Source organism: Spea bombifrons, chromosome 4, assembly GCF_027358695.1.
Source record: "Spea bombifrons isolate aSpeBom1 chromosome 4, aSpeBom1.2.pri, whole genome shotgun sequence".
Taxonomy (NCBI): domain Eukaryota; kingdom Metazoa; phylum Chordata; class Amphibia; order Anura; family Pelobatidae; genus Spea; species Spea bombifrons.
In genome coordinates, this window is record NC_071090.1 from 65,874,492 (window position 1) to 65,892,511 (window position 18,020).

Sequence of the window (18,020 nt, forward strand, 5' to 3'; positions counted from 1 at the left end):
ACTTGACGGATTTGACCATACAAGTTTTTATTTACTGAGCATGAAAGAAGCATGGCATTTGCCAGAGGGCCCTGAATGGTATTTCTTGTCTTCTGACTGTGAAATGATTGTGATGGCTAACGCTAGCTGAGTAGAACTGGCATATAATTTGCCAGTAATGTTCTATTATTTGGAAAGCTTGCATCCCACTGCACATCAAAGCAGTGTGTGAATTATTGATGTTTGTGTAGCTGAAAAGTTCAGGCAGGCAGTATCGCTGGAATGGGATAGGCTTGCAGGATGCTTTCTTCAAACATTGTGTGTGTATGATATATATATATATATATATATATATATATATATATATATATATATATATATATATATATATATATATATATATATATTATTATTATTGAAAACATTAATCAATTTAATAAACTGATAAACATACCTGGGAACGCTCCGGATTTGACCCAGAGATTGCCGGGTGAAGCACCGGTTCTCCGGGTCAAGACCGAATCAGACCCGAATCCTTTGGGTCGCGGGAACAGGGTCTTGACACCCCCTGCTCCCTGCCCATTTTCCCTTTAAATGGGGGTGTTTTCCCGCTGACGTCGGTATGCAGTCCAGCCTGCGTCCCGTAAGGGAGGGCTCCAGGTGGCCTGAGCCCAGAAGTTCCCAGGTATGCTGATAAATTAATACATTAAATCATTAGTAAATCTATTTGCTAATTACTTGATATAAATTGCTAAATAAATAGTAACTAACATACACTTATGAACTCTAACACCATACAGCAGGGGTGTCCCAAGTTTTTTCTGCAGTGGGCCACTTCATCAGAATTGTATACGTGCGAGGGCTGCACTCCTTTTTCACTGTGAGAAAATATAGCCTTTAATAAAATATGCAGATTAAAATAAAGTAAAGTACATAAAACCTTTACTTTTCCTCTCACTGATTTCTGGGCCTAGAAAGTTTTGTGACTACGAATTCAGGATTCTGTATAAGTAAAAATGAACTAGTTCTATTTATTCTAGGGATACACCGAAATGAAAATTCTGGACCGAAACCGAAAATTCAGGGTTCACTTAGCCGAAGACGAAAATGACCCCCACCTCTTAAAAATAATATAAAATCCCACACTTTTAATAAAAGTAAGTTACCCACCAAAATTATATGATTGTTAACAGCAATCTCAGGCATACCCAGATTGGAATGTACTGGTTGGCTGGGCATGATAGGAGTGTGATTGCTGTCAACAATCATATATAAATTAATATCGTTGTATTCTTTTGGCCAATTTTGGTGTGTTAACTACACATTTAAAATTCAACCATACCACTTGGCATGATTATACTCAGGCAACCAGTAAAATGCTGGAACCTAGCAACCACACTCCTATCATGCCAAGTCAGCCAGTACATGCTGAAACCTGGCTAGCTGACCCCCTTGTGTATTGATGCTGCCAGCAGTATGGGGTCTGCACATCACTTACAGCCACCATGTGCCATGCCCCCCACTTATCCATGCTATCACACACATACACACACTCATTCATTCATAAACTCATTCATTCATAGATTAATTCCCGCAATCATGCATACTCATTCAAACATGGCGCCAGGATTTGTCAAGGCCTAGGTAATGGTATTATTTCTTTCAAAGGAACTAATTTTTTTCTCTCCTTGGACATCTATTGTATCGTAACTGTCTGTGCAGATCATGTACACACACTGCTTGACTGTCCATGCTCAAGTCTGAACTGGACCAACGACAATGCCGTTTTTTTGTTTTGCGGTTTCACAAGGACCTGTGTACGTATTGCAGACAAAGCTGCATTTTCTTCTAGGTTCTGACCGGTGTTTGACTATTACCACTGCAAACTTGCATGCAATGCTAGCAAAATTAGAGAAGTAATAGACCAGAGAACAGGCCGTATGCAGTCAGAAAAATGAAAAGAGGATACGATGCCTACCTCTCGGTTCTGCATTATGATCTTTCGCTAGCATGCTTTTTACACTTTATTGTAACTAATAATAAGCAGTATATGAACTTTAATTTCAAGTTGTTCCACCTTAAGACTGTATATTTAATCAAATAATATCTTGACTAGATTTGACTAGATTTAGTTGCCTGACATAATACATTGGGCTGTATGTATAGAGCACAGAATTATATATATTTACATACACACACGCGCCGCTTTATTACACCTTGCGAGTACCGGGGTGGATCCTTTTTTGCCTTCAGAGCTGCCTACATTCTTCGTGGCATGCTTTCTACAAGGTGCTAGAAATATTCTAGACATGATGGCATCACGCAGTTGCTGCGGATTTGTCGGCTGCACACCCGAGATGCGAATCCCCTGTTCCACCACATCCTAAAGATGCTCTATTGGATTGAGATCTGGTAACTGTGGAGTCCATTGGAGTACAGTCATGTTCAAGAAACCAGTTTCAGCTTTGTGACCTGGTGCATTATCCTGCTGGGAGTAGCCATCAGAAGATCGGTACACTGTGGTCATAGAGGGATGGAGATGGTCAGCAGCAATACTCAGGTATGCTGTCACATTTAAACAATGCTCAATTGGTACTAAGGGCCCCACACACCATTACACCACCACCAGCAGCCCGAACCGTTGATGGACCCACGCTTTCATGTTGTTTATGCCAAATTCTGACCCTGCCATCTGAATGTTACAGCTGGAATCGAGACTTAACACCAGGCAACATTCTTCCATTTTCCAATTTTGGTGAGCCTGTGCGAATTGCAGCCTCAGTTTCCTGTTCTTAGCTGACAGGAGTGGTACCCTGTGTAGCCCATCTGCTTCAAGGTTTGACGTGCTGTGTGTTCAGAGATGGTATTCTGCATACCTTGATTGTAACGAGTTAGTGTTGCCTGTCTGTCATCTCGAACCAGTCTTCCCATTCTCCTCTTACCTCTGACATCAACAAGGCATTTTCACCCACACAACTGCTGCTCACTGGATATTTTCTCTTTGTCTGACCATTCTCTGTAAAGCCCTAGAGATGGTTTTGCGTGAAAATCCCAGTAGATCAGCAGTTTGTGAAATACTCAGACCAGCCTGTCAACCATGCCACGTTCAAAGTCACTTAAATCCCCTTTCTTTCCCCTTTTGATGCTCAGTTTGAAGTTCAGCAAGTAGTCTTCACCACGTCTACAAGCCTAAATGCATTGAGTTGCTGCCATGTGATTGGCTGATTAGCCATTTGTGTTAACAAGCAATTGAACAGAGGTACCTAATAAGTGAGTGTGTATATAAATGTCTTGGAAGTAGTCTTCTGAGGGAGTTTGGTCATGGCTTCATAATGAAAGGTATGTGTCCTGCTAAAACTATAATATATACATACATATATTATTATATATATAATCTCATCAAATATAAGTCTCTTTTGAATACTAGGAGGAAACTTGCTTTCGCTTTGCTCCCCTGATGCCCCTCTTTTTTAGGAGTTTGCTGGGTATACATGTATCAGTGTTTTACAGCTTGTTTCAAACAGAAACCCCTTGAAATTTCTTTAGTAACAAAAATCCAATTTATAAATTACATTAGTGTACAGTGCTACGGAATTTGCCACTGTATAAAACAATAAATAATAATAATAATAGTGCCTTACTTGGTTATAAAAATAGCTAGTGATAGGTTACAAAGTCACACAAGAGATCAGTCTCAACTTTCCCTGGTCACCTCAACTAAATGAAGGTCTCCCCTTTAGCTATTTAAACATTTTAGCAATTTACATTTCTTTATTTTAGTATTAATTTATCCGTGGGGCTTAACTGTCTATAAATTGTCTATAATTTCTACACACTGTTCTTTTTTCTATTAGTTAATAGATAATTCTGTTATACTGCCCGACTCGGTAAATAAATAGTGAATACGAAGGATGGTTCTGTTTTTTGGTTGGTATATAAATCCAAGCAATAAAATGAATCCTTTTATTATCTCAATAGTTATTAATGTGCTTTACAATTATCCGGCACAACTTTCCACTACCCTGCTGTAGTTGTAATCTATGAGTTTAATTACACAGCATGGTAGGGAGAGGAGACCTGAAAGGAAGACATGTCAGGAACATTTAGACGGGATTTTTTTGTGTGTATGTAAATTGCACAGTAAGCGTTTAATCATTAACAATAGAAACCGGCTCTCTTAGACAGACTACACTAACAATGCTTGGAAGCACCATGATAAAAATAAATGCTATATTTCCGCACTGTAGAGAAAGATATGTTTGCAGACGTAATTACCCTGCAATTGAGGAGAGAGGTGTTTTGTTAACTTTAAAAAATGATCGAATGTCTGTGCACTGTGCTATTTTGCATTTGGCCGTGGAGCTATTTCCCTTTGACTGCTGTATAATACAAGGATTCATTATACATACTGCCATATTGCCCTACCGCTACTGAACTAGGTGTTATGTCAAGATGAGCAGTTTGCACTTAGATTGTACAGAGAATGTACAATAAACCACTTTGGAGGTATATACAATATGACATATCGCAGACACGTTTTTTAACAACTAGCTTCTAGGTTCCCTCTGGTTTTTAAATATATCCTGCTGCACAGACCTTGACAATCCCATGAGCCACAGCTCCAGGAACATATTACTGCTGGCACCCACCTGTTCTCAAACTTTTCCATAAGTCTGTGTGCCACACCTCTAATGGATCTTACAGGGAATCTTTTTCCTTTTTGTTTTGAAGTGTGTCATTACTGGAACTTCCCTTTTTTTTATACTGTGGTCCACGAGTAAACATTTTTGGGAATTGATACTGCAAGTGAATGCTTCCTTATTCTTACCAAAGTTACAGTATTTTTGTCCACCATGCAAAGCTGTATTGTTGGTTAAATTTTGTATTTATTTTTTTTGTAAGTGATCTTCATGTTTTTTTTTCACATGGAACAATGTGAGCTCTGTAGGGATATATGAATTGGATTTGCTGGTATATTTAAGGGTTGGTATCTTGGCACCCTTGCTTGATCGTCCTCCCACATGTCAATAGTCTTCAAAGATGCTACTTATAGGTTGGACAAAACCACTGCCAGATACCTGCCCAGAGACATGATTTGCACCAAGTAGTTGGTCACCACTGATGTAATTGTTTTTAAGTGTAATCAAAGTTATGGAATGTTTTGTCTTTAATAAGCTGTTCATGTAGTTCCAAGATGCACTGTAGGTTATGTAATATCACATAATACTATGTGATGGAACATTAAATTCTGCTCTCTACCGGAAATCCTGAAGGAGAATCTTCGGCCATCAGTCCGTGACCTAAAGCTCATGCAGTTGGGTTATACAGCAGGACGATGGTCCCAAGCTGGCAAGCAAGTCTACCTCTGAACGGCTGAAAGGTTTTGCAGTGGCCTAGTCGAAGTCCTGACTTGAATCCAATTGAGATGCTGTGGTATGACCTTGAAAGAGATTCATGCTCAAAAAAACCCCAAATTCCTCAACAGTAATGTAAAAGTGTGTGTGAAAGGGAGCAAAGGTCATGAGTGATGACTGTTGGTATAAAATGTTTGATTGGGGTTTATGTAGAACGCTTTCCCTATAAATTACAATATAATGCACAATGTTCTATAAAGCAATGTTTCTATACTCTTAATAAATGTGTTGTGTGGCATGTAAAGGGTATGTTGGAACCTAAAATAAGATGAATTGCTCAGTTTGCGTATTGTGCAGCCAACAACCTAATGAGCCCTATTAATTAGGTTCCTGCTCTCCCTGAGGAGTTTTTTTTTTTTATACAGACATTCATGGTCCAGCATTTTGTTATTCCCCATTGACGTGCTGGAGTATAATGTTCGTTTGACTGCTTATGCTCCCAAACCATTAATCGTATTACTAAGCATAAATGGGATTGGATGTCCGGAATATCCCCAAACTAAGATGTTTAAGATGTTTAAAAAAAAAAAGAGCAGTCCTCTACTGTGCACAAACTTTTAGACAGCCCTATGTACTACTTCCAGCCGGGAAACCTAAAACAGAAGAAAGAGGGCATACCAGGCATACCATATATACTGTATGTATAAGGTTTACAGAAAGATACTTGACATTTCAGTCCCACCTGAGAGAGAACCAACATATCAACAAAACACACAATAATTAGATATATTTTTACTGTATGACAAACGGCAGAGACTCATCCCCCCCACCAACACCTGAAAGTGCATGGACCTCTATTCATACTCGAAAGCAAACAGGACCTAGGAACATGGTCTCCAAGGTAATAAGAGTAAACAACCATACATGAGGAGCAGACTGCATCATACTATTTGACATAAAATATACACTGTATCACAGAAAGAATGTACAACATAAGACACATCTGTATGAAACATTTGTTACACACATCATTTTATTTAAATCTGAACACTTTTTTTAAACATTTTTTATAATCAGGATAGATAGAGATCATGTCAATGTTAGGTGGAAAATAAATGTAAAAAAAACTGAGAATACATAAGTCTCAATCGAATAATGGTACCACATACCATGGTGGCTTGCCGAAGAGTACAGGAGTACACTTGGTGATCACTACATTGGAATATTTAGATTGAAGAACTAACAAGATACATCTCTATTCCATGTTATATCTGGATCATAACCAAACCAGAATGGAAAGGATCTCAAGATCCCCGCAGCATCAATTATTGTAAACAGTTCTTTATTAAATATTTCAAATTCATGTAACAAGGCAGAAAGGAAACACACCATTGTGTTGGTGAGTCTGGATGGGCGTTGCGGCAACAAACTAGCAATATCGAAGAGGGCAAAAACTCTGCTTGATGCAAAAATGTTTCATAATGCATAGCTCCCAATAGGGGAAGTGCAGTGCGTAACCACACTAAAAACATCTGGAAACAGCAAATATTCACCAAAAGCAAGTTACACCAGTATCTTGTACACCAAGATAAACATATACTTTATATCAAACTGCCTTCAGAGTTGTAAATTTCCCACTTGCTTTGCTGATCACATCCGACTCCCAACATTCAAGAAACATCTCAAAACCCACTTCAGAGAAGCATACCATCTTAGCTGCTAGAACTTCCTTGTCATTGATACAACCACCACACTACCTCTCACCCTTTCTCTGTGCCTTATGTTTGTCACCCCATTTCCTCAAGACCGTAAGCTTGTGAGCAGGGCTCTCTCCACCTAATGTAAATTGTCGGCGCTAAATAAATTAAAGATGATAATAATAACACATCAAAAATGATGTAACCAATTCCTTGCTGATGGGATCATAAATATCCTAGATCACGATCGGTAGAATCACTGATGACCCTGTGGATAGCTCATGTCATTGGGTAGTATACTGAAAACCACAGAGTAACACATCTTGATCCTTTGTCTTCAGCCCAGCACATGTGCATTGATTAAGTAAATGAAGCTATAGTTACTCTGTTTTTTCATGTATGTGAGGGAAAACTTAACTCTGGTTTTAATCTTATTTGCCGTTTAAAAATGCGTTCAAAGGCTATGTGAATAAGTGGTCTTCTGGATTTTTTCTAATACATCATAAATCAAATATAATTTCTACAATTTTTACAAATAAACTATCACAGCATTCTATTAGAAAATTGCAAGACACTATTTGACTTTCGTTGATCTGCCTCTCCTGTGATCCCTAGCTAGCTTCTGACCCCAAAGATCTGTTCCATTTGTGCTTTTATGCACTTATGTTTAAGTGGCACAGTCTCTGTAAGGAGGAAAGCAAAGCCCACCAAGTAAACATTTTTTTGCCCCCCTCAGTTCAAATAATGTAAAAAATTCTAGAAATATAAAATGTGGGCGCTTGCTGTTAAGAGCTATTTTGATGTGAATAGAACCCTTGAAGATCTCTGCTTGAGTTTCCCACTTATGCTTCCTGTTTTTATACTATTATGTATTGGGTGTACCAGATGCCCTTCAAGATAAGATTAGCAACATATAAGAGATGTTAATTCAAAAGAATAAGTATAGAACGGAACACTCAGGGCGCTTTTAACACGAAGAACACAAAATGAAGCAGACTGCGCTTTTCTCTGCATGCTCCATTATAAGCAACATCCTGCAGCGGCATAGATTGTTGTGGACAGGTTTTCAAGGAAGAAGGAAGGTGCTCAGCAAAACGTTGTGTGTGTGTGTGTGTGTGTGTGTGTGTGTGTGTAAATACACGCATTATATGGAGAAAAGTATTGGCAAGGTTTCTAGTTCACGCCTCTGGTGCATACGATAACTGAGTGGTCACTTTTATATTTTATTTTACTAGGGCTGCAACAACTAATCGATAAAATCGATAATCGATAATGAAATTCGTTGGCAACGAATTTCATTATCGATTAGTTGAATCGATTATTATCGATTATAAAATGAGGGTTTTTTTCAGAGCAAACGCTCTGAAAAATCCCCCTCATTATATAATCCGTTTAGTCTGACTCACCGTCTCACAGCAGCAGCTCCTACTTACTCCCCCTCCCTGTAATCACTGTGACAACTGGCCCCGCCCCTTCCTTCTCCAGGCCAGAACCACATGGCTGTGACACTCATCTAACTGTAAGTATATATATATATATATATATATATATATATATATGTATATATATATATGTATATAATATATATATATTTGGGCTACTGAAAGTTAGGGGAGGTGGGGGTTAATTTAGGGGCAGTTATGGTTAGTGGGGGGTTTAGGGTTAATTTAGGGGCAGTTATGGTTATTGGGGGGTTTAGGGTTAATTTAGGGGCAGTTATGGTTAATTGGGTGTTTAGGGTTAATTTAGGGGCAGTTATGTTAATAGGGTGTTTAGGGTTAATTTAGGAGCAGCTGTGGTTAATGGGGTGTTTGGGGTTAATTTGAGGCAGTTGTGGTTAATGGTGTGTTTAGGGTTAATTTAGGGGATGCTGTGGTTGATGGGGTCTTTAGGGTTAATTTAGGGGATGCTGTGGTTAAGGGGGTGTTAAGGGTTAATTTAGGGGCAGTTATGGTTAATGGGGAGTTTAGGGTTAATTTAGGGGAATCTAAATCCTGGGGGCAGTGAAGTGACATATCTGGGGGTATAAGGCATATACAGTATATAAGGCATATGTGGGGAGGGCAGTGTGGCATGTCTGGGGAGGACGGAGTGGTGTATCAGGGTGTATAAGGCATATCTGGGGGTAGAGAAGTGGCATGTCTGGGAGGCAGGGTGGCATGTCTGGGGAGGATGGAGTGGGGGTATCAGGGGATATAAGGCGGATCAGGCACAGTGGCAGATGTGGGAGGCAGCGTGGCAGATGTGGGAGGCATTGTGGAGTGGCAGATGTGGGAGGCAGCATGGCGTGGCATATGTGGGGAGGGCAGGGTGGCATGTCTGGGGAGGATGGAGTGGTGTTTCAGGGGGTATAAGGCGTATCAGGCACAGTGGCATGTGGGGGGTAGAGTGGAGTGGCAGATATGGGAGGCAGCGTGGCGTGGCAGATGTGGGAGGCAGCGTGGAGTGGCATATGTGGGAGGCAGCGTGGAGTGGCATATGTGGGAGGCAGCGTGGAGTGGCAGATGTGGGAGGCAGCGTGGAGTGGCAGATGTGGGAGGCAGCGTGGCATATGTGGGAGGCATTGTGGAGTGGCAGATGTGGGAGGCAGCATGGCGTGGCATATGTGGGGAGGGCAGGGTGGCATGTCTGGGGAGGATGGAGTGGTGTTTCAGGGGGTATAAGGCGTATCAGGCACAGTGGCATGTGGGGGGTAGAGTGGAGTGGCAGATGTGGGAGGCAGCGTGGCGTGGCAGATGTGGGAGGCAGCGTGGAGTGGCATATGTGGGAGGCAGCGTGGAGTGGCAGATGTGGGAGGCAGCGTGGTGTGGTATATGTGGGAGGCAGCGTGGAGTGCTGTGGAAGGCAGCGTGGCATATGTGGGGGGGCAGCATGGCATGTCTGGGAGGCAGCGTAGCAAGCCTGGGCTCAAATGTGCATATATTGGGGGGCTGGTTGGGAAATAAAGACAAGAAATTTATTATCAAAGTTTTTTTATTCTGCTGTTTGTATTTAACATCATTTGTTTAGTAAATTATTTTAAATAAATGAAAAATTTACATTAATTTTTTTTATCCGATTAATCGATTAATCGAAAAAATAATCGGCCAACTAATCGATTATTAAAATAATCGTTAGTTGCAGCCCTATATTTTACCGTATTTTCCGGCGTATAGGACGACTGGGCGTTAAAAGACGACCCCCAACTTTTCCAGTTAAAATATAGCGTTTGGGCTATACTCGCCGTATAAGACTACCCCTCTACCCAGTAGACAACAACCAGCCAATCATGGCAAGCGATGTACCTTACCGGTGATTGGCTGGTTGTTGTATACATCTCTTACCTTTCTCATCTTCTATCTTCCATCCAGTTGTGGGAGCGTGAGGTCTGTCATTTCAGACCTCTGCTTTACTGCTCCCTCATCACTACGCGCCTGCAATTGATGCCGAGCGGCGGGATATAATGTCATCCCTGCGCTCAGCATCAATAGTCGTCGCGGAAGCCGAGGTCTGAAGTGCCAGACCTCGAGCTCCCTAATGTTGGGCTAGTTAGAGCAGGGCTCGACAAATCCCAGGCGCCAGGTCGCCATGGCGACAGAGAATTTTGTCCTGGCGCCTAGGTTTTCTCAGCCTCTTACATCCAGAAAAAATTGTGGATGTAAGAGGCTGGGTCACCACACGGGGGTGCTGCTGCTGTCTGCCCAGGAGTCTGGGCAGACAGCACAGCCACACAGAGCCCGCCCCCGAGCCTGAGATCACTCCCAGGAGTGATCCTGTAGGCTGAAAACACGGTTGCTGGAAAACCAGCAATCGTGTTTTCAGCTGCCACAGGCAGCTTCAGGGAAGGGGGTTGTGTGTTGATTGGGGCCCCTGCTGCCTGATCGCTCCATGAGAGGGACAGTGCAGCGTTAACCCCTTCAATGCCGCGATCATTGGCATTTAGGGGTTAAGTCCTGTTTTGTACGGGGCTCTGCTGCTGGTGGTCTGCCTGGAAGCCCAGGCAGACCAGCTACAGCAAAAAACGAGCCCCCACAAGCCCTTTGATGATTCCTGTAGGCATGGAAGCCTTACAGCAGTCATCAGAGACTCCCCCTGCAATGGCTGGTCTATAGACCAGCAATTGAGTCCCAGCTGCCAGAGGCAGCTTCAGGGACAGGGGGAGAGGGTTCTTTGGTCTCCCCATGAGTCTGGGGACCTGACACAACACCCCCCTGCTGCCTGAGAGCGACGGTGCAGCGTTAACCCCTTCAATGCCACAATTGTGTATGACACATTCGTGGCATTGCAGAGGTTAACATTTGTCCCCACAAGCTTGTGGGGACTAAATATCAGTCCAATGGAACATCAGCATCGAAAGAGTTAAAAAAATAATAATAATAATAAAAAAAAAAAAAAAAAAACAGCACTGACCTGAAAGTCCAGGGTGCTTCCAGGTCAAATGCTGTGAGTTTAGTAAGTGGGCAGATGATGATCAGATTGCTCCTGATCAACTGTTAGTTTAAAAAAATCCTGGCACCTAGAGTCTCAACAAATTTGTCAAGCCCTGAGTTAGAGGGAGGTCGTGATCTCCCCAACCAGCCCTGCTTATTGGGCGCCCGCTGATCAGGGCTAGTTGGGGAGATCACAATCTTGCACCTACCTCGGCGTGGCCCTGAAGACCGGCCCAGGGGAGGCGGCTTCTCTGCTCGCCCCTCCCCTAGAGATACGCTACAGTTTTAGGGGCTTCGTGGGTAATCGTGATTCTCCAGTCCGGCTTGGTAGGTTTGAGCACCCGGCGTATAAGACGACCCCCGACTTTTGAGAAGATTTTCATGGGTTAAAAAGTCGTCTTATACGCCGGAAAATACGGTACTTATATAAGTCTACTCTGTAGCTTTCCTCTCTGTCCTGTCATGTTCAACAACCTCTACTTATCTCTGTTTTCCTTTTTATAATAACACTATTATTTAGATATAATAAGTCTGCTACTGTGAACTGATTTCAGGAGTTACCAATTGTTTGAAAGGTCACTGTACTGAATTTTAAAAACAACCCTTTCGGGCCTCAGTCATTTATCTTCTGTTAACAAGAAGTACAGTAGATTAACAATAGATTAAATAAGAATGCTGCCAAAGAGGGCATTTTTGAATTAAATTTTTCATTGAAAAAAGTATTTGTTTAAATTAAATAAAATAAAAAGCTTATGTGCGTAAAATGTGTTTTCCTGCATAGAGATGAACTTTGAACACAAAGTTTGCATATCTTGACGGACCTTCTGATATTGTACAATTAAATACAATTGAAGTCTGAGGAAAGCAATTTAACTTTTGGAAGATATTGTACAGTGTGTGAAGGAATATAATTCCTCCCCCCTCCTTATAGCATCTAAAATTGTATTGGGACTGGAATTGGCAAGAACGCCTTATTGTTTAGCTAAGTCAAGCTATGCTTCCTAAGGTGTGATAAAATAATGAATTGCTCAGAATTCAAATAAAACATCAGATAAAACTTCACTATGGCTCATAGATTTTTTACATCCACATCCAAGTAGATTAAAGCAATAAATATTTATCATTTGCAGTAAAAGCAAAATAATAGCTTTCTATTTATTTGACAACACGATATGATGCCATTTAATGCTATTTTGGAAATACCATACCGTTCAAAAGTTTGAGAACACTTAGAAATGTCCTTGTTTTTTTAAGGAAAAGCAAATTGTGTCCATTAAAATAATATCAAATTGATCTGGAATACAGTGTAGACATTATGAATGTTGTAAATGAATATTGTAGCTGGAAACGGCTGATTTTTAATGGAATATCTTCATAGGGGTACATAGGCCCTTTATCGCTCCTTTGTTCCAATGGCACGTTGTGTTCGCTAATCCAAGTTTACGTTTAAGAGATCATTAGAAAACCTGTTTCTCTTCTTTTTTGTGTGTGTGTGTGTGTGTGTGTGTGTGTGTGTGTGTGTGTGTGTGTGTGTATGGAGTACAGAAAGTATGAATAATTAAAACCACTTATGCTTTGGCATAAGGTGTACTTTACCATTACAGCCTCCATGCATTGGAGTTGATTTTGGTTTTTAGAAATGAAAACATTTGTCTCTTATTATTAGTACTGGTAGTAGTGATATTATTGTTTTAGATAGATGTTACCGCTCTTACTCCAGTTTTAGTTCACTTGTTTTGCTACTAAAATGGATGCCTTACTTCAGTATAGCTTAAGCTTCTTTATTTTTTTATGGTAAATCATGCTTTTCACTATAAATGTGATGTACTTTCTGAGAAAATCAGAATAAAATCCTTTTTTGAGACTTAAAAGGCCTTGTGCTTTAGAATAGAAAACTAATTTATACCTGAGGTTAGTATTCTTCGTGGAGAGAAATGTACTTTATGCCAACAAAAGAATTCTCGTGAAAGACATTCTGTTCCTTTCTTTTTGTGTTTTTTTTTTTTCTTGGGTCATGCGGGCCTGTCTATGTTCGCTTGCGGTATATTGTCCTAATTTTTTAGTTTCATTTAAGATTTGTTTTGTCCTGTCTTTATTTTATGTCTTGGATAGAAAATGGTTTTTATTACTAAAATAAATTCTGGGTAAAGGGTAAGACTTAACTGAAACAGATTAAACAGAAGCAAAAGAACCCGCAGCGAGAAACATGGGAACGCGCACACCGCTCTGTGCACAGACAAGAAAGTTGGAAATCTTTGGTCATCCACAGCTTCACTGCTTAAGGGGCTCGCCAGACATTTAATGCATATCATAGCTGTGTGGTTCCTTGTGATGACTGTGTGCACCTCCATGCAAATAATATACGTGCGCGGAAAGTGCTCCAATTGATTTAGATGGGCGCTCATTCCTGGCACCGATTGGCTTCTTCAAGCTGGAGTGACAGCACTTACAGCATCACTAGTGAACTCCTTTTGTTAGAAGACAATTTTATTTCCCAGGACCCTGGCCAGGGAAAGCATTTTTAGTATGTTAATGACTTAACCTAAAGTATTCCTCCGACAGTGTTAAATATTTTCAGTTTGGTCTGTATTTCAACCGAGACCTGTTGCCCTCTTAATGACCTTAGATTTATACTTCTGTTTGGTTTATGTATAATCAAGGAATACATGTTTTTGCATGTTACTGTGCCAATTTGTATATTTTTCTTGTCCTGGATTTAAACACTTGTATTTGTAATTTTCCTTGTTCTTTACTGATATTACACATCCCTTCCTGTTTTTTTGTTATTAGCCACAAGTAGTTTTGTACGATTTCAGAATTCCCTTTAGAGAACCCCCTATTATCCTGTAGGTCTTTACCTTATTATTATGACCACGGTTGATTATTAACATTGTTTATCTCAAAATGTCTTTCTGCAAAGACTTTCTGACCAAATTTTCCATAGGCTCCATCAGCTTTTTTTTGTGTAATGCTTTTACAAAATTGCTGAAGGAGAACAATATGGAGACAATCTACCATTTTAATAATTGAAATGAAGAAACAATGGCCGAGATTTCCTGTTTTTGAATTAGTGCAGTGTTTTAACATTTTGTTTACTACACTAATAGTGCAGCTGTGGGGGGCTGTTCTGGCATATTCACAGGTGAAAGTCTGTCTCATTGTTACCAAGTGTGTGGGCCACCAATTGGCTTCCTGCTATTTAAGTCAATGCTTAAAGAGAGCATATACCATATAATATGCATGGTATACAACACACTGTGAAATGGGCAGCGTGTCTGATATATAACAAGAAAAAGAAGTTCCAACTTCAGCTAGGGCTTCTGACAAGGTGCTGAACAGTTCTTCGACTTGACCCTTCACACCCCTCTGAGTAATTGCCTATTGGGCACAGCATATGTTGCAGTTTCTGTCTTCACAGCTATACAATGTTGACCATGAAGGTATCAGATGGCTGAACCATTGTAAGTGGTGACCAGAAACAGTACTGTTAACCAGAAAGTAAGGGATACATTTGGGTTTTGTTAAGTAAACTTTTCAGAAAACTCAGGATTACATATAAAAGGGTTTCTTACAACCATTACAGTAAAAACAATACACACTTTAAGCATGGATTCTCTTGTTTAAAAATTAAATCATATTATCAAAATAATCATTTAAATAAATCTTGTGCATCAGGTTACTCTTTTTAATGAGATCATGCTCCAAAAATAAATATAAATCGGTATTAAGCATTCTCTAATGACATTGGCTAGTAACAAATTCAATCTTACACGTGATTTTGAAACATTTACACAATATGGCCAAAAGTATAGGGACACCTGGGCATTGCAGCAACAGGGACTTTGAAGACATTGCATTCCAAATACATAGACATTAATATGTAGTTGCCCCCCACCCCCATTGCAGCTATAACAGCTTCCGCTCTTCTGGGAAACCTTTCCTCAAGATTTTGGAGTGTTTCTGTGGGAATTTTTGCTCATTTATCCAGTAGAGTATTTGTCAGCCACTGATGTTGGATCAGAATTTCCTTGCAATTTCCTTTCCAGTTCATCCCAAAGGTGTTCAGTGGGGTTGAGTTCAGGACTCTGTGTGGGCTAGTTAAATTATTTCACACCAAACTCATTCAACATGTCTTTATGGCCTAGACTAGAATACATATGTTCCAGTTGCATTGGCGTAAGGTACCACCAACAAATGATTTTCCTTTTGTACCTCTAGATGGTAAATACAGACGGAGATGCCTCATGTTTTCTGTAATGCCTTGTGCTAACAGTTAAGTGAATAAGATCAACCTAACTCTTGCTCCCAAGCTTTCATATAGGCTGAACATTACTGCTGGATACCAAGATAAAATTTGATTTTATGTTTCTACCCACTCCCTACTTTAGAAACAACCAAGCCATGGCAGTTCATACCTTGCTGGCTTTATCCTTAACAAGCAAGAAGTTTGTGATCGGGTGTTTACTTGCGGACTTTAGCAGTGCTGACGAAGTGACAATAGAAATGAACAATGCAGTACAATCTGTAGTAAACTGTGGAAGCCTGGAACCTTTGTATTCTGCCTTAGAGGTCTTCCATTAGTGGTTATCCATTCCAGTGTTTGAGATAATGAGGGTTATGAGGAGTTTGTAGGTGTTGAAGTTTCATGTCACTGACTTCACTTTACATTGTGGAGGGCCAGCCTTTCTCTCTCCAGAATTGTCAGCCTGTTTTTCACTGCTCTGCACATTTACAAACCAAACAAATAATTCCTCCAATAAATGAAGGCGCATGAATGGAGGTCAGTGTCACACCAGCTGTAGGTACACTGTGTAATCTTAAAAGATAGTGACATTTCCAGGATAAATGGTTGATTCTTTGTAGCTATTAACAAACACCAAAAAAAACGGGTCTGCTTTTCTGCAACCTTTCCTGATGAGAAAAAACAGAGAACATCTTTTATCGTTTTGTAGCTAGAATACATCTTGTAGTGTGTTTTGATGTGGCTTGTTTGATGGTTATTGACACAAATCTAATATAATAATTCTGTATTTCCAGTTCATACTCTACTCATTTGAGTTTCAAATATGCACAATTTCATGAAAAATTGTGCTACTGGGACACTTGACGTGCAAGGAATGGTTGGCCCTGCAAGTTAATTGAATGACCTCTTTAAAAGAAAATATAGCGGTCATATAGGTTTGTTCTAGGTGACTTGTTTTTGCAAAGCGCATAGGCAGATAATGTGTTCGCTGAAGCTTTTATATCCCCTGGTTGCCAGGTTTTGAGGTGATACTTTGTAATTTCCATCAAAGAAAATACGTTTATTTTATGTATACCGCACAGACAGGATGAAGTATGAACTTTTTGCATTTGTAATCACTTGGTGCCGCCACATCTCTCCACCATCATTGCTTCAATAAGTGTCTTAGATCACTGTATTCGAATAGGTTGTCTTGTCTCGAGTTTTGTTGTTGCGGTTTTGCCGTTGATACATGCCGTCACTTTCTGAAGATAGATGGAAAGAACACAAAAAAACACTAATTTAATTTCCTTCCCGTTTCTCCACAGATCCAGATTCAGAACAGGATGCAGCTCTTAAATCTGCTGTGGAACGAGCTGACATAGTTGCTAAATATGACAAAGTGAGTAATATTTTCATTCACGTTTTGAGTATCGTAGCTTTTGAGTGCACACTCGCTCTGTACCGACTAAACTCCCACCTTTACAAACCAGCAGTTAAGCCAGAGGAGTGTATATCATTACATCCTTCACTATGGTCCGAGATCGGGGCTAATTATAGCTGCAGTCTGTGGCGGTGCGGCTGTTGCCGGTTGCCCGAAGACCCAGGCAGCAGCCAGTAGGTGGCATTTCTGTACATGTGATTCGCATTGCCAGTGACAGTGTCTGTAAGCCTTGCCCTTGGCAGTTATCTCTGTCTGACTCTGATAGACAAGCATAGAACAATTAAAAAATTTTTTTTTGTAATTTGTGTTTCCTAAGATTGTAAGGTTTCTGTAAGTGAAAATTATATATTATCTATGTGCTGTTTACCAATTGTACGGTGCTGTGAAATTTGATGGCCCTTTATAAATCAATAAATACACATACTTTAGCTGCTATTGTAGAGTGATTAGCAGTATGTGTACATCTGTCTGTTTTTCAGAGTTAGAAGGAGAATCCATAATGCAAACCAATAGATTTACCGTAAACAAATTACATTTAAAAAAAAAATCTAGCTTTAACCCGACTGCAGCCGAAAAACATGGACAAATACCATAATATATCTATATATAATATACATAGAGTCCAAAGTTTAATCCTACTGGAATTTCCATCAGTTTTAGGTTAGATCAAGCAGCCTAACTTTACTTTTTACAGTACTCAAAGTATAAAGTTAGAGGATATATGTCACACACACAAAGCTAAATTATATCAACTTTCTTTTCGGAGTGCAAAGCTGCTATTCTATCCAGCTGCTGGTTATAGTAATTCCATGCTGAATTCTTCAGCCGCTAACTTTCCCCTACATATGTGAGTGCAGGTTTTGGGTTAGTTCATTTGTGTAGTTTTGGTTTCTTTCTTTAGGAAAATGGAGAAAC

The 18,020-nt window shown here is 40.1% G+C and overlaps 1 protein-coding gene across 2 annotated transcripts in view; it reads left to right on the forward strand.

Moving 5' to 3' along the window:
• Positions 1–18,020, forward strand: part of USP6NL (USP6 N-terminal like) — a 70,035-nt gene that overhangs the window by 17,064 nt on the left and 34,951 nt on the right. For both annotated transcript variants that reach the window (XM_053465220.1, XM_053465219.1), the window contains exon 2: positions 16,990–17,063. In XM_053465220.1, coding sequence (XP_053321195.1) covers positions 16,990–17,063 — 74 coding nt within the window. The remainder of the gene's footprint in view (positions 1–16,989; positions 17,064–18,020) is intronic.